A 16513-nucleotide genomic window follows, 5' to 3' on the forward strand; every position below is an offset into this window, starting at 1 on the left:
TCAGACCACTGGTTTGATAGATATTAGGTGTTTAAAGACTAGATTGCATTTCAATTTTGGAGGCTATTTTGTTGTACTATCTTATTTGAATTTTCTGTTTTGGTATATGTTCTTGTTTTTATTAATAAATAAATAAAAGAACATACCAGGGGGTAACACATTTGATATTAGAGTTCAAATCCTAGCCCCATTCAGATCAATAGGAGTTTTACGATTGATTTCACTGGAACCAGAATTTCACCTTGGGCTGTTATATTTGATTCAAGCATAGTAAACTGGTGGGTATTGTGTATACTTGAATACCCTCAGTACATTACTGGTTTATAGTAATGACATTGGTTTGCCCAACTGGATTTTGGCAAATATCGAAAGAAATTTAATCAGTCTGTAGGTTAGTGATATAAAACAAATTCATCATATATATTAAAAAACTATGAATGAAAGTGAAATATGGTTATTTGGTTTTAATCACAGTTTAGGAGGAATTCATTGTTATTGTTGCAAGCAATGACAAATTGTGTATTAATCCTTAAGTAAATCAAAATACTGCAACCTTATCTGGTAATGTTAATGATATATGGCAGTGGTGTTCAAACTTTTGGCCCAGTAGGCTGGACAGGCAGATTCCAGTCTGTCCAGGGGCCAGATCTAGCTAGTGGTCCTGATCCTGGATGTGGCCATGCAAAAAGGGATTGGAGAGCAGCCTGGCTCCAATCCTGCAGCACCATGGAGGAAGGAGGTATGGCCTGGCCCCAGTCAGGCCATACAGGGGTAAAGGAGGTATGGTTCTTTTCAGACCCATCATGCAAGGATTGGAGTTTGGGAATTTAGTAATGGGGGAGGGTGACAGTATAGATGCCATTGCTTCCCCATCACCAAATTTCCTAACTTATGGGGGCCCTGCGGGCCACATGCTATGGCTTTGTGGGCCAGATTTGGCCCATGGGCTGTAGGCTGAGCACCCTAATCTATGAAAACAACATCATCTGTATCTGACATACGATTGAAATCAAAGTGCGTTTGAGATTGATTCAGTCATATGGAACAGAAGTTTTAAACTATATTTTCGTTCTCCCTCACACAAACACACGCGGTGTTTGTTTGACCTAAGCTGACCAGTATCTAACTTTGAAAGATAATGTTTTTGATCTACAGAGGTTTGTTTCAGGCTAATTGATTGTTAATATGCATTGCCCAAAGAACTCTTGAAAACTAAATGCCCTGAAACACAGTATCCAAGCAGTTCTAGTTTCTAGTATGGACTTTTTCCAGTCATTCATATTTTCTTCACCTTGCATCTCAGAGCCAGCGTAATTTAGATCAAATATTTTCTCAGTGTTTTTTTTTTTTATTATTATTATAAGGTATGTAAAACCCAAATTACATTGCAATTCCAGTGTCAAATGGAAAGCTGTACAATAATGGGATTTTCAGAAAAGACTGAGAGAGCTAGATATACAAATCCAATTGAACTGTAATAGAAATTCGTCCTCTGATTTTCTGAACTGCCTTGGATAATCTCACTCTATCTGAAGGGGAGGAGCCCTGTACCACTCTTTGTATACAGGTGCTGATGGTTGTGAAACTTCAGTCAGTTAAAGCATCAGTTCCTCCAAAATACTGTAGAGGGGGCAGAGTTTTGGGGAGATTATTGTATATATCCTGAAGCCAGCTGCTAAGCTGTATTTACTCTGTGTGTCAGCTTTCTGTAACCAATATTTTGTCTTGGGGGTTTTTCCCATTTACTTGAGAGAGACCTTGTTCTTGTTTCTTCTTCCCCAGTTCCTTGTTTTGAACTAAGAGAGTGTGGATAAATATTGTATTTCCTCTCTCTTTGGTGAGGGAAAACATAATGAAAGAAACAGCAAAGCTTTCCCATCAGCCAGTTTAGGTCTCTGGAAGGGTAAGTGTTGAAGGGCAAGTCTTGGGAAGAGATAGAAAGCTCAGCAGGCTGGCTTCACTGTACAAATGTAAGGGAGCCAGTTCTTCTCCAGAAGTCTGTTTTCAGATCTGTTTCGAGCATCTGGCTTTCCTAAATAATCTTTCATCCAGCTGATCCTCTTAGAGTTGCTGCTGCTAAGGCTAGGCTTCAGACACCCTCTGATCTCTGAGTACTTCTGACTCTACCTATTCTAGTGGCATGTGAAGCCACCAGCACTTCCTTAAAAAGTGGGAGTGGACCTTAAAAATAACTCAATAAAAAGTATTTTGAATGAGTAACACCTGTTACTTTTATACAATGTCAGGGCCACCTAATAATTGTTCTAGTTGTGCATCTGATTATAGATAGGATGGTAAATAATGTGAATAGATTTCCAAAGCTGTTACTAAAATTAGAAAGTTGGCCTGTACCTATGGGCTCCAAGCCTTACCCCAGGATCCAAATACAGTAGAGTGTTGATTATCTAAAAAAAAATGATGTCACCTTCATTCTGAGTACTCATTTTTTCTGGATAATCAGACACCACAGTAAAAAGTATTGAAAACTATGATTACCATACTGCACAGCAGATATTAAAAACCACCAAGAAGTTAAAAGTATGGTTCTATGTAATATTTTAAAATCTCAGAGCAGTAGTAAATGAACAGCACATAGTTGTTGTACTGGCAGTCAAAGGACAAGTGGAGTTAATTGATTCTCCGGATAATAAATTCTACTTTATCCCCAAATTTTGAACAAGTTTATTTTCAGATCAAAGAGCCCAGTTCTCTGCTCCTTACACCAGTGTTTATTTTGGTTTAGCCCCATTGAAATCAATGCAGTTATGCAGTAGAAGAATATCAAGCCCTTTATCTGAACTCTGTGGTTCAGAAATGGTTCACTATACAGATCTCTCTAGTCTCTTTAGTGGGCCAGTGCAAATTTCAGCACTGAATATCATCAACCTTTAAGGAAATCTGGATCCATGTTTCATCTGTCTACCCACAAGCCGGGTTTGAAATACAAATTTTAATGAGCATGCATGTTAAGGTAATTGGTGTCAACAAGCTTCTATTTTAGCTATAATGTAAGTGGTAGTTTATTTCATGTACTTTGGGATTATAGGTTTATGGTTTGCTCTGGTTCTGTGGTTTTTAAGACCCAGCGAAATAAAGCCTTGGCTGGGATGATACAGTTGGGGATGACTGTGCTTTGAGCTGGGGTTTGGCCTAGATGACCTCCTAAGGTTCCTTCTAGCCTTAATTTTTTTTATGGTTCTTTGATTATTAACTGTATAACAGACAAATAGACAAATACTTTGTCCTGTATGCAGATGGCAAACAGAAATGCCAGCTAAGTAACACTGAAGAAGTAGCTGCAGCAAGGGCTTCCCTGACTAAGCACATTCTTTAAAATGAAAATATATGGTAGAAATTACGTTTTAATCTCTTTTCTATTGATCTCTATCTTTCTCCTGGAGACTCACCTCCCACTTTTAACAAAGAACCTTTTCCATTGTAGTAGTTTTGTTTGTGTGCAGAAAAACTCAAAATAAGTGTGTGACCTTGGAAAAAAATTATGGTTACAGACTGAGTCTTGTTTTTCTCTTAAAAAGGACTTTAAATAAATTTCATAGGTGAAAAATGAAGGTACAGTGGAACAGAGCAATCTTCATTTGTCAAGCAAAAAATCTTCAGCCAGTCTAAAGCCAGTCAAATTAGAATTTGTCAAATTTCAATATATTTCATGTAATCAAAGCACTTGTCTGTTTTAATAAGTAATTAAACAGTGGGTTTTACCAACTGAGCATTATTTAATTTCTACATACCAGGACTCCTGGGTTCAGTTAGTAGGTGTGACACTGAAATACCATATCAAAATGCCCAGGTTATTTAGAGAATGATTTTCAGCTACCTTTTATTTTGGTTGATCCAGAGCCATAGCCAGACATTTTGGCACCAAGTACAGGTCATCTGCAGAGTGCTCCCCTATGCAGTATTACATAACATTACTTTCATTTGCTTTGGCACCCCGTGTGCAAGGGCGCCCAGTGCCAGTGCCTTTGTTTTGGTACTGGGTTGATCAGCACAGTTAGAAGTCATGTTCTAAAATATTTCTGCACCTCTGTTCACTCCTGTAAAGTGATAAGTGTAATAGTACTTTCCCACTTGAGTGTTGTGACATTTAACTGTTGTAAAGTGCTTGGCAAGTCTCAGGTAAAAGCTGTTACAGAACTAAAAGGACTATTAACTAAAAATGACTGCTATCAATATAAATGTTGTTTTCTAATTCAGTGACCAATGGGATTTGAAAAAGAGTGCTTACACTTTAAAATTTCTCCAGAAGAATTAAACCTAAATAATGAAGTTTTATAGTTAGGGTTGTTTTTAATGTTCATATTATTTTCATTTATTGCACCCCATTGTTTAACCACACAGAGTTAATCTGAATTATTGGGATCTCTGCTGCAGATTACAGTATGCTTGGTGCATATATATGGAGTCAAAATAAAATATGGTTATGCAGCAACTTGCCTAAATTTTCCATAGGCAAGGTGTAATAATTGTTGGTCTTTGTTTTGTAGGGTTTTATTAGCGCAGGCAATAATATCAGATACTGAAAATTGATCTAATTGATTTATGCTTCTAATCTGAGCAGAGTAATTGCAATCTAATATTTTATCTTCACAGGGGTGGCAAGAAATTGAAGGATTTTGCAAGAACTGAGATTTAGCTATACTGACATGCGCCATGAAATGGGGATAAATTCTATTTTTGTAGTTCTTAGCCCTGAATTAAAATTTCCTATTAAACTGTCAATAAGTTACGTTAATGTTGTTTACAGTTATCTTTCTGTTCTCTCCCTCTCTTTCTCTTTTTTCCTAAAGCTACTTAAGGAGATAGCTAGGAAACGCAGAAGCATTCGTTTCGGGAGAGAAGTTGAATTAAAGCCATATATCGCAGCTCATTTTGAAGTTCTTCCTACCGAGTTCACTTTGGGGGATAAGAAGCAGTATGGTGGTTTTGAGAACAAGCAACTCCAAAGTGGTCAAGAATATGTTTTTTTTGTTTTGGCTGTAATGGAGCACTCGGAATCTGTAAGTTGACCCTGCTATGTTTTCACAACTCTTGGAACATTTGTTCACATTTACTCCACATTTGTCTCTCTTAGATCATTTACCTTAAGTCTACATCATTGCATGTCAAATGTGTGCTTATTTCCACTAATCTCTTTAGGCTAGAAGTTATTTTTCTGTATACATCTTAATGTGTTGTTTGCTTCTGTAACTGAAGGGTAAAGATCACCTTTTATTAGCACTATTTGGATCCTTTGCAAATTACAGGCCTTGCTTCTTGAGATCATTGACACAGCTACTGAGGCATGAACTTCACAGCAGTCTCTTTCACAGTTCTTTAAAAAAAATTCCTTTCTTGCCTGGGGACTACCATTGAGACTGTGGTGTTGGATACCAAAATCTTTGGAAAGATCTATCTCATCAGAGACATGCACAGCTAGCTTCTTTAATTATAGTAATTTGCTACCGACTTTATCAGTGAAATGTAAAAAAGTTAGAAAATAATGCAGTAACAGGGAGAATTCCTGAGGTGATCTAAATAATGAGTTGTCTTTTCCCTTTATGTAATTCATCTTGTTCCTATGTCCTTTTATGCATGGGTTGTTTTAACTGCATGTAATACAGTAAAAAAATAATTAAGTAAAGACAGAAATAGGATTGAAGAAATAGGAAAGAAGCCGTAACTCACATTAACATTTTAACATGAAGTATGTTGCAAGCTATCTTTATAATTGGTTCGTAAGCCTGACAGGTACATTTGTTGGGCGTAGGCAGTTGAACCTACACTAGAAGTCATCAGAGACTTCCAGTACCTGAATGATCTTCAGCCCAACTGGTCTCTGCTTTAAATTCATAGGGTGTTTGCATAATTTAAAATAAGGAGAGAAGATTCTGGATTGTCTGCCTTTGTACTTGTGATTTCATTCAAAAATGAAGCAACTGCTTCATTTGGGACTATCTATTTTGGATAGAGTCCCAATATAAAACAAAAGTGTCTCTTTCCTAATTTTTTTAGTAACAGTCTTTGCAAAATCAGTGTCAATCCCACAAAACATTGAAAATTTAACCTAAAACAGGGACTCAGAGTTTACCGCTGTTGAGATAAGAAGTATAACTCTTTTTTAAATACAGCATGGGCTTCATCTAAAAAATCTCAAAGGTTTCAGGTACAAAATTGGAAATCTGAAAATCTGTGCGACACAAATTGCAATACAAAGCAGTGTTACTTAACTTTGTACATTAGCTGAGGTTAACATAGTCTGCCTTAAATATAAATAAGCATAACAAAAGATTTGGCATGAACATTTTTTACTGATATAATCAAACGTACCTATGGTCCTTATAGTTAGGCATCAGAAAATGTTATGTGCTGTTTCAATTACAAACTGATGTTACAAAAAGTTAGTTTTGCCCTGGTATCCAAACTCTGAGGAAGGGATTTGTGTGGCAGATAGTTATGGATCATAGGCAGGGAGGAGAGGTTGTATTAAAAAAAATAAAATAAAACTCCCATGCTCCCATGTCCAGAGTCTGTCTTCCAAATACTTTTGTTCCCCGCTCTGCAGCTTTAGAATCCACAAGAGTTTCTGTATTTTGCACAGTCAGAATATTTTCTGCACAAAATTATTCCTAAGGTTTTAGAACTTACTAGTGAATAGGTTTGTCTTTAGGCACTGTGAGTATTATTAGATTTTTAAGATAGAAGTAGACAGTCACCAGTAAAATAAAACCTCATGTCATGGAGAACTAATTAGGGAGCATACTGCCAGACACCCAAACTACCATCTCTTCCTGGGATGAAAGGGCATATAGGTGTTGGGTTTATTTAACTACTTACAGGAGCTATTTACAGCAAAGTGTGCTAGCACTAAGCCCCGCCCCCCAAATGTTTCCTGAAAGAACTCTAGGCTAGAACTCAGCCCACTTAGCCTCTTTGGCTGCCTCTGTACATGCTCCAATGCATTCTAATTAGAACGCTGTAACATCAGTGCAGCATCCTGTGCATTAAGCCCCTGTGCACTTCAGAGTCGCCATGGGGGTGCTTTAACTAAAGCTCATCCAGTGAACTTTAGTTAGTGTCCCTTAGCCCTTTTTAAACATGCAAGGGCTAATGCACATGATGCTACAGTCTCCTAAGTAGAATAGCTGACCAGGAACTGCTCTAATTAAGATGCATCCCCTCTGGCCCAAGCACTTGTATAGGCAGCTGTAGAATTTCAAACCTCTTTTTGGTATCAGATAATTAGTATTGTAGAAGGGTGTTTTTTGTCACACTGTTACACTCTTGTCATCACATTTTGGCTTTAACATTTGGTTCTACCTGTACAAGACCAATAGGCTCATGACAGTGTAGTATTGCCATAGCAGAGTACTCTTCATCTTTAACTAACATTGAAATAGAAAAATGCATAGGTCAGGATTCCTTTAAGAAGCACAGTGGAACACAGATACTTACATTTTTCTGTGTACCTTAGAAGAAAAGTTGTTATTAAAAGCAATAGAAAATGGTATATGACCTGTGCTTGTCTGATCCCTAGACAAATTTGTTCAGTTTTTCATGTCATCAATTTTAAACCCTTTACTCTATATTAAGCCCATTTATTCTCTTAGATCAGAAGACAGTTGAACATAATATCTATGGTCAGCCTTGTGTAATACATTCTGATCGGCAAATCGAAAGCTTTATTATATACTGCTATTCCAATGTAGCTAATTCTGTGTTCAGGCTTTTTCTGGCCTGTAAAATTAGTAATTATAGATATTACAAAGGGGGACAGAGGGAAACCTTTATATTTTCTGGTGTCTTTTCATAGATTTCATAGACATTAGGGCTGGAAGGGACCTTGGAAGATCATCGAGTCCAGCCCCCCTCCTGAAGGGCAGGAAGTCAGCTGGGATCATAGGATCCCAGCAAGATAAGCATCCGATTTACTCTTGAAGGTGTTCAATGTAGGTGCTAGAACCAGCTCCGATGGCAGGCTGTTCCAAACCTTGGGGGCTTGGACAGTAAAGAAATTCTTCCTTATGTCCAGCCTGAAATGGTCTTGCAGGAATTTATAACCATTTGACCTTGTCATCTCTTGGGGCACTCTGGTGAACAAACATTCCCCCAGAAACTGATGGTCACCCCTGATAAATTTATAGGGGGCCATCAGATCACCCCTGAGCCTGTGCCTTTCCAGGCTGAAGAGCCCCATGGCTCTCAGCCTGTCTTCGTAAGGTCTGTTTTCCTGACCTCTGATCATGCGTGTGGCTCTTCTCTGCACTCTCTCAAACTTCTCCACATCCTTTTTGAATTGTGGAGCCCAAAACTGGATGCAGTACTGCAGCTGCGCCCTCACCAAGGCAGAGTACAAGAGGAGAATGACGTCCCGGGATTTGCTTGAGAAGCATCTATGGATGCAAGCCAGCATTTTGGTCACTTCACTACCTGCAGCATCGCATTGGAGGCTCATGTTCATCTTCTGGTCAATGATGACCCCCAAGTCTCTTTCTTCCATAGTGCTAGCCAGTGTTGCACTGCTGAGCCTATAAGAATGCTGCAGGTTTTTCCTTCCAAGGTGGAGAACCTTGCATTTTTCAGTGTTAAACATCATCAGGTTCTCGTTCGCCCATTTGCTAAGCCTGTCCAGATCAGCCTGGATCGCCCTCCTGTCTTCAGGTGTGGATGCTTTGCCTCAAAGTTCAGTGTCATCAGCAAACTTGGCCAGCCCACTTCTGACTCCAATGTCCACATCATTAATGAAGATGTTGAACAGTATGGGTCCAAGGACAGAGCCTTGGGGGACCCCACTGGTCACAGGGCACCATAACAATTGACTTCTATCCATTACCATCCTCTGGGTCTGACCACAGAGCCAAATTCCCAGCCAGTGGATCGTGGTGGACCCAAGGCCACAATTGGCCAGTTTTGCCAAGAGCTGATCATGGGATGCCAGATTGAAGGCTTTTTTGTAGTCAAGATATATGACATCAATCTCTTCTCTCTTGTCCAGGTGATAGAAGGAAATGAGATTGGTCAAGCAAGACCTACCCGCAACAAACCCACGCTGGCTATCCCTCAGGATGTTGGTGTCGGCCAGTCCATTAAGGATGGCCTCTTTAATAAACTTTTCTAAGACCTTCCCTGGGATAGAAGTCAAGCTGATGGGCCTGTAGTTTGCTGGATCCACTTTCCTCCCTTTCTTGAAGATAGGCACCACGTTGGCCGTCTTCTTTGCTAAGCTCTGCATCAGAAATAAATTTGACACCAATTATTGGTGCTTCCTAAGTTCATTAATGCTGTTACCATGAGGTGACCCATCCTACCATTTTGTTTAGTGAAGAGCTTGGCTTTTATTAAATGAACAAACAAACAGTTTTTTATAAAATGGTCTAGTGGCAACCAAGTGGGCAGGAAGAACGTGACTGTAATGAACGCAGGCTCAGCAGTTCCTGATCATTTGCTAGAACACTGAACTCTCTTCTGCAGCAATATCTCATCATCTTTTCTTCTCACCTTTACAACTCTACACCCTTTCTCTCCAGAAAAAATTAACCAAAATATTACTAAAGGTTTGAACGTGAAGGCTAAGTACACACAGTCAAAAAGTCCAAGGCTGAATTGCAGAGCTTAAAATGAGAAACAACTGGGCAGACATTCACTTTTGATTCAGGATTTGCAGCCACATGCCTGCAGTTGCTCAGGGCAGAAGCTGAAGGATGCTAGAGCACAGCTCTCTGGCACATAGCCTGCATGGGCTGTGTGTTCACGTCCTCTCCTTGCTGCCCCTAAGGTCTCTGGGATTTGTAGTCCAGAATCACAAGAGCAGGACTCTGCAGGTTTCCTGCTTCCAGGTGCCTCTGGGATTTGTAGTCCACAGTTGCAGCCAGCAGTAAGTTTAACAGGGCAGGGCAGCTCAGTACTTGAGGGGGAAACCAGTTTCAGCCATTTTGAAACTCATTTATGTGCACTGAAATTCTGTTCTGTTACAGGTTTAAATCAGTTTCTGATAACTTAAACCGGTTTATGTGTAACTTCTGTCCCTAGCCGAAGTGCTTAAGTTAAAATGCATTAACCTCTTTCTGGACATTCTTGTTAAGGTTTAAAATGCCCTGCCTTTTGTTTAGCTCAGTTCATTTGCTAGGCTAAGATTAGGCAATCTTAGTTCGAAATAAGAGATTCCATACAGGGATTTAGTGTGTTTTAACTAATCCAGTTTTTAAATGAGCTTTTCTGAGGATTCCTTTATAGACAGACCCTCAGTTTGTAACCTTTGACTCCTCTCTGACTGCTTTATCCACAGTTCACGATTATCCATAAAAAAATCTGTTGAATCTTTCTCTCTGCATTCACGCAACTTAAATCCTCATCCAGTCTTTCATATATCATCTATTGCAACTTGTATTTTCCCTGATGTCCAACATAACACCCTTGTATCCATCCAAAATGATGTGATCAATGTCAGGTATATTACCTACTTTTCTGACTGTGGCAAGCCTCTCATTAAATTTCTTAACTGGCTTCTGTCTCAAAATCAAGCTTCCTGCTACTGCTTCCAGCATGGAACCCTCTTGGCTATGAGGTCTCTTCACTCTCCAGTTTGACCCATATCCTGGCCAGTCTGGATGTTGTTCTTAACATAATGCCAATTTCCACCCAAGTCTTTGATGCTGTGTTCCTGATCCCCTTTCACAGTATTTCTACACTCCACCAATTCACCTCTTTCATTCTTCGTTCAGGGAGCTTTTAAACACCTGTTCCCTTATACAGTTATGTATATGAACAAAATAATTGCAAACAAGACATAATTTTACTCGCTCTTCTTTCATTTTCCTTTTTTCCATCATTTACCAGTTTCTCCACCTTCCCAATGCCTACCTAGAGTGTGAAATCTTACAATACCTGATTACCTCACTTGGTTGTTTGTCACCAGTCATAATTTTCGTACAGCTTATGTAAAATAATAAAAATGTTATTTGTTAATCTTTTTAGTGTGAGATTTATAAAATGATAATACATATTCTAACCTTTTGCCATGCCACAATATTCTATATACATTTTTTTTAGTTTTAGGACCATTATTTCTGAAGCCTGTTATTATATGTTTAAGTAAGTTTTCTTTTTTTTTATAGACCATGTATGCAACCAGCCCATATTCTGATCCAGTTGTGTCAATGGATCTCGATCCCCAGCCAATTACAGATGAAGAAGAAGGCTTGATTTGGGTTGTAGGACCAGTTCTTGCAGTAGTGTTTATCATCTGCATTGTCATAGCTATACTTCTTTATAAAAGGTAGGTTTACATTTACTGTATTTCTTTTTTGAACTAAGGTAATATTTCAATATTCTGACCATTTTCAGATATAGTGGCATCAGCTAAAAAGTTGTTGTGTACGCTTCAATCATGGCTATTATCTGGTGGGTCTTGCTGCATATGTAAATAGTTTCCTTAGCACACTGGAGATTCTTTTAGAGCAGTGACACTCAATACAAGTAGTCAATATAAACCAAAAGAGAGTTACAAGAATTTATGCACCCAGAGGCAAAATGTAGCAGACATACTTCAGTTCAAAAAGAAATAAAAAAACCAAAAACATGAATACATATTGTGTGTCGTTTCTAATGTAGCGACACTGGCTTAATGGGTATACTTCATACAAGTAAATGCATTCAGTAATTAATAATTAAACAAACTGAAATTTTTGATAATGTTTTCTGACAAGAGCCACAGTCTTGTATTAGAACCCCTGGTGCAAGTTTTCTGTAATGTTGGTGATTTGGAATTCACTTTTCTGCTGATGGCATTGTATTACCATTTCTAGTATTAAAATGGGTTAATTTTGTTTTCAATGTATACATATCTGTGTGTGTATAAAGCACATGTATGTACTTATATGAACATACATAATGATTTGACTAGGGGATGTAAACCTGTGACTGTCTTGGTGTAAGCAGACACAGTTCTTGTATCCATTTTGAGGAACTTGGACTTTTAATTCCTAACAGCATGACTTTGACTATGTTTCTACAAGAATTTTTACACTTTAAAGTTAAATGCCCTGTCTCTACCATCATTTTACCACTAACATGCAAGCAGATCGTAAACTTCAGGATACATTTATTGAATTGTGTTGTATCCTCTCTGATACACCACAAAATATGCTATACAGGAGATTGGCATAGGTTTTGTAATTATACAAGGGGCGTAATCCTCTACTCCCTGTACTGCACTTAATCATTTATGCTGTGCAGAGAGTATGCAGTACTACCATTCAGACTCTTAAAATCATTTCTAGGTACTTTGCACAATAGAAAATGCAAAGTGAGGGCTAAGATGGAGAGAACCAGGCCTAAAGGTTTCAGAAGGATGTATTATTTATTTATTTATTTATTATGGTTTGAATATTTTTTCCAAGCAGTTTTGAGAGCATGTGAACATGGCATAATTGGTAGCACTGAGCAGCAAATACATCTGACAAAAACTTAAATATCTTGAAAACTGAGGATGCTTTAAAGATGCAGAAGTGTATTTTTGAATATTCTACATTTGTCAAATTACCTTCTGCAAAGCAGTAATACTTTTGCCTTCTGATTTAACTTAGCAATGTTTTTTTTAAAAAATGATGGTCATCAACCCTTCTGTTTCTCCCACTCCCAAATATCTGCAGTATAAAATATTTTAACTTTAATACAGAAGCCTTCAGGTTACTGAAAGAGAAGTTCTTTGTTCAGCAGTAAAGAACAATCCTGAGGCAACCTTGGCTTTGTAATCCAAACAGAAATATATTTATAAAGATGCCCTTTAGGGTCATAATCATACAGCAAAACACTAGACAGTCTGTTACTTGACCATGTTATGCCTTATAAAGGCTCCTGTTTGTACCTCCTGTCTGATCCTCATTGATTAACAACCAGTCAGCCCCTCCTTGTAGCTGTCAGTCTACAAAAATGGGATGCTGAAAGCAGGTTGGAAATAAAATATTAAATTCATCCAACCATTCTTAGGTATCATAACTAAAATATCTCCAAAACCCCTAAAAAGTAAAAATGCTAACAGTACCAGCAAACATTATATATAATGCAGATAAGTGACTGCTTCAGGGGATATTGGTTATAATCACAGTATGATAACTACTCCCTTTACAATGCATTGTCCAAAAGTTGTTGGCATGCACCACATATGCAGATAAAATATGCTTATCAAGAGGGTGAAGGCAGTTCCATAAGCAGCAAAGGAGTGGAAACAGTTTTTGTCTATTAGCTGCTAGCATCCCTAGAAACACTTGGGCAAATGCCTACTATATTAGAAAAAGAAGAAAAATGTTTAAGGGTTTGTCTGCATCTAGTTTTATACACTTTAAGAAAATCAGCATAACAAATTACGATAATAAAACTGGTGCTAACCCTATGAACAGTATGCAACTGTTCATATCAGAATAGCTTGCTCCAGCATGCTGACCAGTGCAAGATAAGTGTATAAGTATCCACACACAAAGTTGCACCATTTATGAAATCATACCTTTATTTCAATTGGTACTTCACTGTCCACAGACATAGCACAAAGGGAAGTCATTATAAGATACATTATAAGATACATTATAAGCTATGTTATAAGATACAAAAATTTTTCAAAAACAGTAGTGTAGAAGGCCACTAACAGAAAAAATAGAAAAGTGTGGAGCTACTTTGTTTCTGGGTCTGCTTGTACTATGATGAGCAATGTAAAATCTTGAAGCATATGCAGAACCCAGACTCTGGTTACCCAGTGCTAGAGTTTAAAAAAAGAAATTGAAGCTTTTTTCCATGCATCTCCATGGTTTTGCAACCAGGGTCCAATTCAAAAGTTATGCCAAAGAGTTGTAAAAGTCATATTTATAATAATTTACTGGAGTGTACAGTAACCTGAACAGACTTAAATTCTGAGGACGTTTCACATTAAATTACAGTGTAAGTTTTGTGAGAATGTATATGGTTTCTTCAAAACTTTAGGGAAAAGACAGCTAGGAAGGTATCCGAGAAAGGTCTAAGCAGAAAGTCCAGTATGTAATAAAGCTGATCAGGATTCAGTTTTTCCAGCCTGTATGTTAACATTTTGTTTTGTCCCAGATACAGGCAAAAAGCCAGAATCTCAGAATTTTTCCATGAAATGAGATATTCAAAGTATTGCATTTTGAATTTATAATTTTGTATATGATATGGAAGTCAAAATAAGAAAGTTAAAAACTCATTGCAGTACTTTCCCCTTTAAACATTGATAAAATCAGTGCATTCCTGCAAAACATTTATACTTGGTTGGATCAGTTTTTCCAGACTGTAGACAATTCAGCTGGAAAGTTTTCAACAAGCTTTCAATGCATGACATGCATGTCAGAAGTTGACTTATTTTGAAACAGTGCAAGTTGAAGGGGGCAAGTTGAGAATGCCAATATGCAATGAGTCAACAACATTTTCATTATATTAAACGTGAGTTTAAAGGGAGGCTTGTAAATTACAAAGGAGTTGAATGGGAAAAACAACAAACTATGCATTGGCCATTACATAAGGTATTGGAAACTAAGCTGAATATAACTGTAATGTATTTAAAAGTCTGATGAGCACTGTATTCCAAAAAGGAATAGGCCTTTGCCAGAATGTTCAGAGGCCTTTGTAAAATATGGAAACATTTATAAGGATGTATATGATATGTGAAAATAGTGTTCAGTGACTTTAATATCTGTAAGGAAGAATTTGTAAGAGATTATCTAGTATCATGGAGGTTAAACAAAAAACTTTCGGAAAAAAAATGGTAATTGATTCCTGGACATAGCATGGAGCTGGGAGTCCAGCAGTCACAAGAGTTTGAAACAGTAAGCACGTTCTGAAAAGTAGCAAACCATAATTTTTTATGGAGTAAAAGAAAGTTTTAGAGGCTTCTGAAGCATTCCCTGGGCATAAATAGAACAGGTGTAAACAGGGGGCAACAAAGGATGATATCTGCCTAGTCTGTGAAACACAAATTAGAACGTTAAAAAAAGGTGGAGAGACTCAGACTATCATGGCCGTGTCCAGATGAGCACGGATGTTTGTTTCCCCAGGGACAAGTAGCAGCAGCACACCTTGTGCCACAGCTGCTTGCCCCTGGGGAACATCCATGCCACACATGTGCTAGCCCATGGCAGGTTCCCTCAGGTAGGGTAGGGGAGGCTGAAGCCAGCAACTGTCCTGACTCCAGAAGTCTTACCTGGGGTCCTGGGGGCCTCGGTGAACTGCAGCTTCTGTAGCTGGGAGCCTGACCAGCAGCCAGAGTGTTGCTGTGGCTGTGGGGCACTCACTGCTGCCATGTTCAATGCCCTGCTTTTTTTTGGTGTGGGGTTTTTTTGACCCCAGGATCTCCTGCATGTAGTGCCATAGATGGGTCTGTGGTGCCACATACCATGACTGCCCTCATCTCAATGTGGCTTACGTGTTCTGAAGGAAAGGAATCAAGTTGATGACCTTAGTAACGGTAAGTTGTACTTTTTTTGTGAGACATTTGTCCACAGACAGCTTCTATAAGCAGACTTAGACTGTTAATCTCGAGATTAACAGTACAGGCAGTCCTCAGACTTACGACACAATTGGTTCCTGAAAACCGCATCTTAAGTCAAAACGTTGCAACTCGGAACCAATTTTTTCATAAGAAACAACGTTATAAATGGGGGATTGGTTCCTGAACCAAGCCCCAATACCCTGTTTTCACCAAAAATACCCCAGTATTTTGTACTCGATCAATTATAGATGAGTAATATAGTTACATTAATATTTATATTGTAAATAGCAATCATATTGATTTGGAGGGACTTCTTTGAGGTGACTGCTGGACTTTTTGAAGGGTTCTTGGCTGGAGTCTTCTTAGGAGTCTTGGCTGCAGGTTTTTCTGGAGTCTTGTCTGCTTTCTTAAAGAAAGTGTCCAAAGAAGTTTGGACAGAGGTTCTCCAGGGAGATGAGTGATGCAGCAAACTTGTTTGCTGGCATGGCATTGTATCGCATTGGATCAAGCATTGTAAGTTGAAACTGGCATTGTAAATTTGAAACAGGCTGTCAATTTCTAAACATTGTAACTCGAAATGTTGTAAGTCGAAAACTGCCTGTACTGTTAAGTTATCATTTCATTTGGGAATGTAGGCAGCTGTGATTTATAATGAGACTTTTAAGGAGAAGTGCCTCAGTTGGAATAGCACAATATAGTACAAATGTGTTGCTTTGGTTAATGTAAAGCCTGTACTCCTTTGCTACAAAGACAAAGAGTATGTCTTTAACACTATTGTGTATGACACTGAAAAATCGTGTTTCAGACTGAATGAAAGCTGTCGAAATGATCTGACTAAAATACACAAAGGAAGCTGGGACAGTGTTTGGCATAACTGCTCTGGTTAAAGGATACAAAAGAAACATAGGTCAAATCCAGAAGGTTTCAGGCATTCTTCTGCAGCCTTTAGAGTGCACCTGAAAGGTCACCCATGTTTAAATAAAAGGCTTGGTTCTTTTAAAATGGACTGGAAAATATTTAACTGGA

The 16513-nt window shown here is 38.3% G+C and overlaps 1 protein-coding gene across 13 annotated transcripts in view; it reads left to right on the plus strand.

Annotated features, from left to right (window-relative positions):
- PTPRD (protein tyrosine phosphatase, receptor type D) overlaps window positions 1-16513 on the plus strand; it is a 692784-nt gene that overhangs the window by 552375 nt on the left and 123896 nt on the right. For all 13 annotated transcript variants that reach the window (XM_019554833.1, XM_019554842.1, XM_019554841.1 and 10 more), the window contains 2 exons: window positions 4809-5018; window positions 11112-11272. In XM_019554833.1, coding sequence (XP_019410378.1) covers window positions 4809-5018; window positions 11112-11272 — 371 coding nt within the window. The remainder of the gene's footprint in view (window positions 1-4808; window positions 5019-11111; window positions 11273-16513) is intronic.

The sequence above is a fragment of the Crocodylus porosus genome, unplaced genomic scaffold, assembly GCF_001723895.1.
Source record: "Crocodylus porosus isolate Cpor-Errol unplaced genomic scaffold, CroPor_comp1, whole genome shotgun sequence".
Lineage (NCBI taxonomy): Eukaryota > Metazoa > Chordata > Crocodylia > Crocodylidae > Crocodylus > Crocodylus porosus.